Source organism: Nyctereutes procyonoides, unplaced genomic scaffold (genome assembly GCF_905146905.1).
Source record: "Nyctereutes procyonoides isolate TBG_1078 unplaced genomic scaffold, NYPRO_anot_genome, whole genome shotgun sequence".
Lineage (NCBI taxonomy): Eukaryota > Metazoa > Chordata > Mammalia > Carnivora > Canidae > Nyctereutes > Nyctereutes procyonoides.
Genome location: NW_026575046.1, coordinates 68,657,308 through 68,667,967, shown reverse-complemented (window position 1 = coordinate 68,667,967; position 10,660 = coordinate 68,657,308). Strand labels below are relative to the sequence as shown.

At 39.7% G+C, this 10,660-nt stretch overlaps 1 protein-coding gene across 4 annotated transcripts in view; it reads right to left on the bottom strand.

The window, feature by feature from the left end:
- Window positions 1-5,999: 5,999 nt before the first annotated feature.
- PBLD (phenazine biosynthesis like protein domain containing) overlaps window positions 6,000-10,660 on the bottom strand; it is a 46,799-nt gene continuing 42,138 nt past the window's right edge. For 3 of the 4 annotated variants that reach the window (XR_008664384.1, XM_055325516.1, XM_055325517.1), the window contains one exon: window positions 9,270-10,187. Coding sequence is in view for 3 of the 4 variants with exons in the window: in XM_055325516.1 (XP_055181491.1) it covers window positions 10,075-10,187 (113 nt within the window). In the remaining variant the exon portion in view is untranslated. Of the gene's footprint in view, window positions 6,285-9,269; window positions 10,188-10,660 lie in introns of those variants that run through there. The other variant, XM_055325519.1, reaches the window with a different exon arrangement.

Here is a 10,660-nt window from a genome sequence, read left to right as displayed (position 1 = left end):
GAGAAAATCTTCATATTTTTTTAATTTAATTTTAATTTTTATTTATTTATGATAGTCACAGAGAGAGAGAGAGAGAGAGAAGCAGAGACACAGACAGAGGGAGAAGCAGGCTCCATGCACCGGAAGCCCGACGTGGGATTCGATCCCGTATCTCCAGGATCGCGCCCTGGGCCAAAGGCAGGCGCTAAACCGCTGTGCCACCCAGGGATCCCAAAAATCTTCATATTCTTGAGGTTGGCAAAGATTTCTTAAAATGTACGTAAGAAACACTAATCATGAAAGAAAATTAATAAATTAGGCTTTATTAAAATTAATTTCTCTATCAAGAATACCATGAAAGTGAATAAGCATGCCATATACTGGGAGAAGATATTCCCAGTACATACATATGACAAAGGATTCATGTTCAAAATATATTTTAAAAATATTTTTAAAAATATATAAAAAATCGAAATATATATATATATATAAATCCACCCCCAATCAATAAAAAAGACAACCTAATTACAAAGTGGACAAAAACTTAAACAAGAAGCTTCACAAAAAATCTCCAAATGTCCAATAAGTCTATGAAGAGGTATTCAACAACAGTTCTCCCTATGATATGCATTTTAAAACCATAACACTACATACTTCCCCAAAATGGCTAAAATTTAAGACTGACACTCTCAAGGACAGTGATGATGTGGAGCAGTGAGAACTCTCTCACATTACCAGTGAAAGTGTAAATTCATTCACCTAGAATTAGAAAATCATTTAGCAGTATCTATTAAAGTTAACTCTATATTAAACCTATTAGTCAGCAATTATACTCCTAGGTATCCTATGCAAGGTAGATGAATGTCTGTGCTACCAAAAAACATGTACAAGAATGTTCACACTAGTTTTCAAAATAGCCCCAAATTGGAAACAAATCCCAAATGATCATCAATAGAAGAAGACAGAAACAGATTATAGTATAATTATATGGTGGAATATTATATAGCAATAAAAAATGAACTCAGCAGCAAATACAAAGCTCAAAAACGTTATGTTGAATGAATGAAGCCAAAACCAAACAACATATACTGTATGATTCAATTTATAAAAACCTGAGAACAGGTAACATATTTATGATGATAGAAGTTGCAGAATAGTGATTCTTTTAAAGAATGAGAGACAGAATTTTTTTTTTTTTTTACTGAGAAGGGGAATGAGGGAATCTTCTGGTGTGATGGAAATATTTTATATTGTGATCTAGATGGTAGATGCACACTGTATACATGCTAAAATACATATGAAAATAATCAGAAATAAAATAAAATCATGTAATATGTATGTACCCAGTTTCACACATTGGGCAGTTCCCTCTCCCTGCTCTGGGAAAACTTGATTTTTGCTTTGTAGAATATAAAACAGAAGATCGGGCAGCCCGGGTGGCTCAGCGGTTTAGCACTGCCTTTGGCCCAGGGCCTAATCCTGGAAGCCCAGGATCAAAGCCCAAGTCGGGCTCTCTGTGTGGAGCCTGCTTCTCCCTCTGCCTGTGTCTCTGCCTCTGTCTCTCTCTCTCTGTCTCTCATGAATAAATAAATAAAATCTTTAATAAATAAATAAACAAAAGATCTCTGTACTCAGGGGCACTAAGCACCAATGAGGGAGGGATGCCATGCCAAAAATTGGGGGATTAAGCAAACCTGTGCATGCCAAATGCTGGTTCACCCCATTCCAGGTTCTTTTCCTCACTATGTTCCCTGAACTGAAAACTTAACTTCATGTTTCATTAGCCAGAGTTGTATAATATGCTCAATCCTAATCTAATGAACAGACTAGGGCAGGAAGTGGGGGGAAGGGGACTCTGAAGAAATCAGGACAATCTCGATGGTGTCATCACCATCCTCATTATCATCCTACCTTACAGACTTGGCTGTATTACATGCTGGAGCAAAATTACACAAGTATGCCTGCAGCTATTCTGAGCACCTTCTCCAAACTGTCAGAATTCTTGGTCAGCTCATGGAGCAGCCCCTACAGGGACCAGAGCTTCCAGCCACCTCCATAGTACCTCTTTCTTTGTTCAGGATCCAAATTCCCAGGAGATCATTTTTTATTTGGCCAAGCCTGAGTAGCATGTCCATGATCTGATTCACAGGGAGAGGTAGCATCTGGCCACTTGGGCTTCCTTGGTGAAAGTTGGGCACTCGCAACGATAGTTTCCCATCCAAGGAGTATGGTGTTTGGATGCTGCATAACAGCAAAAAGTCAGGAAATGGCTTTAATCAATCTTGAGCTAAAAATTTAAAACCATGGGACGCCTGGGTGGCTCAGCAGTTTAGAGCCTGCCTTCAGCCCTGGAGTCCTGGGATCAAGTCCCACATCAGGCTCCCTGCATGGAGCCTGCTTCTCCCTCTGCCTGTGTCTCTGCCTCTCTCTCTCTCTCATGAATAAATAAATAAATAAATAATCTTTTTTAAAAAACTTAAAACCATTTCCCCTTATTTAGCTATCCTTAAGTTTCCCTGTTGCTCCTTTGCCTGAACAGTCCCATTTCTTTCTCTGCTCCAATAGCACAAGGCTGTGAATCTGCTTACCGTGATTTAATGCACAGAGTGTTCATGGTCTCTAAGAGTTCACAACCTCCCCCCACCCTTCATCTGATGTTCTCTGGAACAAAGGACTGGTGTGTGATTTTTACTTTCTCTGCTGTTAAGTCCCATCAATGGTTTCTGTTTAGCAAAGACTCAGGATAGCAGTTTGTATGTGTGAAAAACAGAAAATAGCAGAAAACAGTCCTCCCCTTTAACAGAATGTCACTGGAGTACTATACACTTTGATATGGGGATCAGTTCCTCCTGGAAAAGATTGTAACATTAATTTGCATTGAATGATTAACATTGCCAAGCCAACCTCCTAATTTTGCATAAAACAAAGTTTGCTTTGGATCCCCTAAAAATTTGTGTTTCTTATTCTTGCAGGTCTCAGCAGCCCAACTTGTTTTGCATATGGTTGCATGTTTAATTAGCGGTCCTTCTGTGTCTGCAATTAGCACTGTGATGATTAATAAAATAACTCCTTTAAAGCTCCATTTAGCTAGCAGAACTGCACAATCAGGTATAATTAATTCATCATTAATAAATCATGGCTGATTAACTAATCTGTTTATTACCAACACATTACTGAACAGCTCCCACCTGAGCACAGCTAATTTTTCTATGCCCAACAGAACTGGAAGCTAATAAAACCACCACCACAACAGCTCCTCCAAAACTGCATTGAGCAGCAAGTATATTGATATGGTCAGGGAGATGCTGAAGCAATGTACAAGTAATGTGATCAAGCTGCATAGTTACCGCTTTGGAGGGAAGAAAGCAGTGGCTACATCTGGAAGCCTGAACACCAGTGATTCTCAAACCTCAATATGCACTGGGATCACCTGAGGGCCTGTTAAAAAAACAGATTTCTGTTCCCCACCTCCAGAGCTTCTTATTTGGTAGGTCTGGGAAGGGGGCCAAGAATTTGCTTTTCTAACAAGCTCCCAAGTGATGCAGATGCTGCTTGTCCAGGGACCACACTTGGAGAACCACAGTTCTACCCTTTCACATAGACGGGGGATGACTCACAATTGCCATGATTCCCAAGTCCTTTCTATAGATTTTAATAGTTTAAAACAACAACAACAATAAGAATAGATTTCCATATTATTCATCTGTCCTTGTGCTTACATGCTATCTCTTCAACTGGACTGATAGTGTAAGAATTACTTTATTTCTCTCTCTGCCCTCACAAAACCTAACAATCACTTTCTAGATGTAGAAACTTGTCGACAAAATGCAGACCTGCTTTGTGTATTCATCTCTGAATCTTTGCTCATGCCCCTGTTTTTCTAAGCCCTGCTCTTCAATACTCCTCTGGCTATGCCATAGTACTCGGTGTCTATGCCATATGTAGGCCCTAATCACTGACCAGCACAAGTGCTCATTATCTTGTCATGAAAGGATGAGTCTGGTCTCCCCAGTTAAAGTCCCCGAGGAGCTCTGTAAGCTCCCTCTCTAATCTTCTTTGCAGCTTACCCTACAGCTCTCTACCCCTCCAGCTTCTAGCACAGTATCTAATACACAGGAGACAGCAAATTGCTTTTTACCAAACATGTCAGATTGCTGAACAGCAGATCTGACCCACAGGCTGCAAATTCAGATCCCAGCTGGGCACCGACTTTGCAGAATGCATAGGACCAACAGCAAGGGGGATTTCTACCCTGAAGAACTGGGAAGAAGCAAATAATCTAACCTCTGAGAGTTAGACCATAAATATATATATATATATAACAACATTTTAAAATCCCCTAAAAATTTGTGTTTCTTATTCTTGCAGGTCTCAGCAGCCCAACTTGTTTTGCATATCAGAGAAGGAAAAAAAAAAAAAACAAGGCCAAATTAAGCTGTGGTTCTCACTTGGGTGATTGATTTTGCACCCTGCCCCTACTTCAGGGGTATTGGGCAATGTCTGACAACATTAAGGGAATGAAATAGCTTGACTATAATCTGATCTGATTGAAGTGGAAAGACGGGGCTTGTTGGCAATGGAAGCCCTGGGAAAGGTTGTTCGGGAGACAAGCATCAGAAAGGCCCAGCCAAGCTGGATCTAGGAAAAATCTCCAATTTTTAAAAATATGAGACAGGGAAATAGACACATTAACTGGACATTCAATAATACTAAGTAATGATTTCTAATTCTTAAATGCTGTAATGGTTTTCTGTTGCTGTGTAATTTACCACAAATTTAGTCTTTTAAAACAACACACATTTGGTGTTTTGCTGTTTTGGTGGGTCAGGAGTCCAGGCATGGTTTAGCTGGGTCCTCTGCAAGGCTCAAATCAAGGTGTTAGGTAGGGCTGGGTTCTCTGCAACTGAACCGAAAGGTCTGCTTCCACGCCGCTCAGGTTGTTGGTAGAAATCAGTTCATTGCTGTTGTAGGACTGAGAGCCTCCTCACTCTGGTCCTAGCTGTTGGCTAGAGGCTCCCTTCAGCTTCCAGAGGCTTCTCTAACACAGTACTTTGCTTCCTCCAAATGAGCAAGGGAGAGATTCCAGCAAGACTGATGTGACAGCCTTATATGAGTAACACAATCATGGAATCATTTACACATAATCACATGTATCCCAAAGTATCTTTGCCTTAGAGGCAAGTAACACTCAAAGGGAAGTGATTATGAACACAAAGAGGCAGGAATTATGGGGTTACTTTAAGAGTCTGTGTACCATAGATGTGATACTGGTATTGAAGTAACTGTTTGTTTTTAAGATTTTATTTATTTATTCATGAGAGACAGAGAGAGAGAGAGAGAGAGGCAGAGACACAGGCAGAGAGAGAAACAGGCTTCACACAGGGAGCCTGACGTGGGACTCAATCCCGGGTCTCTAGGATCAGGCCCTGGGCTGAGGGCGGCACTAAACTGCTGAGCCAGCAGGGCTGCCCAGTTTGTTTTTTTTAATTGAGGTATAGTTGACATGGTTACTTTCTTTAAAAGCCCTTATGTGTTAGGGCTAAATACTGAAATACTTGCCAATGAATGATGTCTGTCAATGGGTTTGCTTCAAAAAAATCCAGAGGATAAAATCTTTTAAAAAGGGGGGGGGGGCAAAAAAGGGGGGCAGGGAAGGGGGCACCTGCGTGGCTCAGTCAGTTAAGTGTCTGCCTTCAGCTCAGGTCATGATCCAAAGGTCCTGGGATTGAGCCCCACATTGGGCTCCCTGCTCAGCATGGAGTCTGCTTCTCCCTCTGCCTCTGCCCTTCTCCCTCTCATGCTCTCTCAAATAAAGCAATAAAATCTTTAAAATAATAATGATAATCCAGAGGGGGAGGAGAAGTAGGTATAATTGGGTATGAGTGAGAAATTGTTGAACCTGGCTGATATGTTCATGGGAGCCTATTAAATATTCTTTATACTTTTGTATATGTTTGAATTTTTCAGAATAAAATTAAATAGGTAGCATGTGTATTCGTTCTCTATTGCTATAAAACTAATTACCTCATAACCTAGTCATTTAAAAACAAACATTTATTATTTCAGAGTTTTCAGGTCAGAAATTTGGCACAGCTTAGGCTGGTGCCTCTGGTTCAGGGTCTTAGAAGCCTACAGTCGAAATGTCAGCAGGACTACAGGCATCCAAGTCTTGATGGGCTAGACCGTCTCCTTCCAAGCCCATTCATATGGCTGTTGATCAGCGTCTCCTTAAGGCAGTTCACAAGGTCACAAGGGGGCAGCTGACTTCTCACAGAGCAAGTGATGAGAAAGACACATACACATATCTATGGAAACATAAAATGCAGTTTTTTATAACTTAATCTCAGAAGTAACATACCATCACTGCTGAATATTCTTTTGGTCACATAGACCAAACATTGTGAAATGTGGGAGTAAAGACTGCACAAGGGTTTGAGTAGCAGAAGGCAGGATTGTTGAGAGTCATTTTGGAGGCACGCTACCTACCACACGTAGTACATAAGGCAAAAATTGTGTGCTGTCCAAAATGTCCTTGAAAATCCTGTACATAACTTATAAAGCATAGTAGACTGATAGTGTACAAGCTCAATACTGCCAGTTTTTTTCTAGTGCTGGAACACCTCACTGGTTGAGTGCTAGATAAAGTTGTTGGCTTGAATTAGGGACCACTGGAGTCTTAAAAATAAATATATTTAAACACTAAAAAACATTGAACCATGCCAAGAGCATATATAGTTACATTCAAGCAAAGTAAATGCATTACGATGGAAATCTAATACGTCGTTAAAGTGGGGAAGATTATGTCTTGATGATATCTGTCATTTAGGTCCATTTTGCTGACTCTCCTTGTTTCAGATCCATGTTCATAAAGCCACTTTCTGATTATAATTTGGCTTCCTGGGGCACCTGGGTGGCTCAGTGGTTGAGCGTCTGCCTTTGGCTCAGGTCATGATCCTGGGTCCTGGGATCAAGTCCTGCATCAGGCTCCCTGCAAGGAGCCTGCTTCCTCCCTCTGCCTGTCTCTCTGCCTCTGTCTCTCTCATGAATAAATAAAATATTTAAAAATAATAATTTGTCTTCCCAAACATATGCAAATGGAGAGAAAATGCTCTGATCTAATCCATTCTAGGATTAAACTTCTCATTGTAAAATAAAAAATTGGCATTCTGGTTTTACACATCAGTATAGGTAAATGTGACTCTGCACCTGAAAGATAGATTCATTCTTGGTACATTTACATAATAGGCTTCTGAACCTGCACCGCTGAGTCCCTGGTCTGTGATGAATTTACCCAAGTAATACCACCGAGTACATGCCATCTGAATGGCTTAAACAACTTCCCCAGGTGTGGCAGCTATATTTACCATATGCAGAATATATCCATGAGTTCCCCCACATTTCTCAGTTCCCTTGCTCTTAGATAAGGGTATATAATCAGTTCTGGCCAATAAGCTTTGAGCAGAATTGACACCTATCACATCTGAGGCAATCAGAGGGAGACTTCCATACACTCTTTCCTCCTGCTGCAGCACCTGAGGCCTCATGTTGAAATAGCAGAATGCAAAATCAGCCTGGGCCACTGCATGACCAAGGAACAGAACTCCTCCTGACTTGTACTAGACAAGTGATAGGAGTGAAAATAAAAGTTTATTATATCAAGCCTCTGATTTTGTAGGTATTTCCTACATTAAGATAACCCAATCTAACTCAATATACCCAAGAACGCCAACTTTGATGGGAGCTCTTGTTTCAAGCAATGGCAATATTATACTTGAGTGCTGGGATACATCTCTAACAATCTCCCTACACATTACACTATGTCCACTCTTAATCAGAGTAGGTAGGTAAGAAGTGTGCAGAAGCAGAAGAGGCAAGGGAAAATCTGCACCCTCAAAGCCACCCTACTTATATCAGCAAAAAACTCACTCTGCACAGTATGCTGATTCTAGAAGCTCTTTGCTCCTGCTACCCAAAGATGTCATTTCATTTCTTCTTATTATCCATTTGGGTATCCCTCTCCTGCCCCACCCGTTTCCTTGGCTGCCCCTCTGGAGCACTATGACCCCTACAGCCACTCAGTCTTTGACCAGGTTGACCAAGTAAACACAGTAAATATGATCAGACTATTCTGACTCAACTGTTCATTTCTAAATGGACGATTTTTTTAAAGTAACTTATAAAAGTTAATATAAGGTTTAAAAATATAGGATGAAGTCGCACCTGGGTGGCTCAGTTAAGCATCTACCTTCAGCTCAAGTCATGATCTCAAGATACTGGGATTGAGGAGGACTCAACTCAGCAGGGAGTCTACTTCTCCCTCTCCCTCTGCCCCTCCCCACCCCTGCTGCACACTCTATCAAATAAATAAATAAAAATCCTTTAAAATATAGGATGAAAAGTCAACTCAGATGTTTCAAATAACAACTTTCATACAAAAAAGAATGCAGAGTCACCTCAGGAACTTGTATCCCAAAAATATCTATTAAGAACTTAGGAGATTAAGAGTACACTTATCGAGATGAGCCCTGAGTATACAGAATTGTTGAATCACTATATTGCACACCTGAAACTAATATAACACAGTATATTAATTATACTGTAATTTTTTAAATAAATATTTTTTAAAAAGAGCATACATTTGGATGATAAAATTCAGACCCTTTCAACTATGCGTTTATATAAAATCATTCATACAATTCAGTCCCAGATTGAGAAAACCTTGTGAAAAGCCTCTGTAATTCTCACCCTTGGTGTCATGATCCACTGATGAGTTGTGAGAAGCTGTGAGGTATGTGGCAGATCATTGGTTACTCATTAAGTTAAAGCTTGGAGGCTAGAGAATTGTTTACTTCACTGTAAATTAGGGGAAATACAAGATTATTGCTAGAATAAATTCACTGTTATATGCCTTAGAAAAAATTAATAAAAATAGAAAACAAAATTGGGACACTATTGGAATTTCTAACTGATTAGCTTGCAGTTTTTGAGATGGCTAAGAATTACCATCAATGAGACCACCTTAAACAAACACTATTAATGACTTGAAAAAGCCCCCATCCCAGAGCCAATAACAGATAATCAACATTACAGATTTAACTGAAAGTTATGTTAAAACCAATTTTATTTTTTTTAAAGATTTTATTTATTTATTCATGAGAGACACCCAGAAAGAAGTAGAGATATAGGCAGAGGGAGAAGCAGGCTCTCTGCGGAGAGCCTGATGTGGGATTCAATCCCAGGACCCCAGGATCACACCCTGAGCCGAAAGCAGATGCTCAACCACTGAGCCATCCAGGCATCCCAAAACCAATTTTATTAAGGTAAGAGAAGAATGCCTTTTAAGCTATAGCTCTAAAGCCATACATCAAGATAAAGACATTACATTTGCTTTTAGTGTTTAATTTTACTACCACACTAATACACATACATCTTTTGAAATTTCTGACTTTATTGGTTATTCTGTTATATGTTCTGATTGTTAGTTATTGAACATGAGTGTGTTCCAATAAGGGAAATAATTTCTTAGGTGCATTAAAATGACTCCCAATCTTACCTGTCCACACACACATATGAATAGCTTTCACCTTTCTATCTTCATGACCCATCTTTGTCCATGTAAGTTCATATTGTACACAGACATAACAATGCTAACATTTTGAATTCTCTTTCTTAGAATTATATCATGAAGTATTTTTCAATATTTCCAAATGATTATTGGGTCTTTTTAAAGGCTACAAAATAGTCTATCAGATACTCATACCTGAGTTTAAATGGTTTGCTCTTACTCCCCATAAATTTGTTCCTCATTGTGTTATTGGTAGTCATAATCAGGTGACAACATTATTTTGTTACTGGTTACTTCCATTGCAAATACACTCACAGGTAGAGTCAAAACTCCATTAGTGAATTAGTTAGAAAGCGTGATTAAATTTCCATTAATATGTTTTCATTTTTCTATTTCTAACATGAGGATGAAGTGAACTGCTATGCAAGTTTGGTAAAGGCAGCCACTTCCATTTCTTTTTATGCAGAAAATACTTAGTCATTCAAAATAACAAAATAGTGGCATCAAAAGAACCACGACCACAACCACATCTAGGCTGTCAGAGTGCCCTCTAAAACAATAGCAGTGCCACCCTTAATGTCAACTCGTCCATCGGGGCACAGTGAAATCTCCAGTTCTCCTCCTCGGCGGGAACACTGAAAGGCTAAAGAAAACATAAAACAAGTCACAAATTGATATTGTTCCTTTTCACCCCTTCTAATTAACAAAACATAGTGAAAGACCTCTTAGTATAAGTTCCAGAATCCTCCCAGCTCAGTTTAAAGTATAAATTTCTTCATCTATCTGTCATACTGCCCAGACTGCTCTGTTCTCCTGAGGATCCAGGGGCCACAAACACAATTTGATCCACAAAACACACAGCTCCACATCTTTTCTTCCTGAGTCATTTCCTCTATTACTTCCCACAATGTCCCAGACACACCCCACCCAGAGTTTCCTCCCCACTTCCGTCTAGGAATAAGCAAGGACATGTGATAAGATAGAGGCATGGACTAGAAGTCTAAATAAATAAAGAGGGGTGATCTTGGCCCTCCTAAGACAGCCTCATCTTTCCAAAAGGGACAAGGAATTTGTTCACCTGTTGTGCGTATCAAGCAACCACACGTCAGGCAAAAA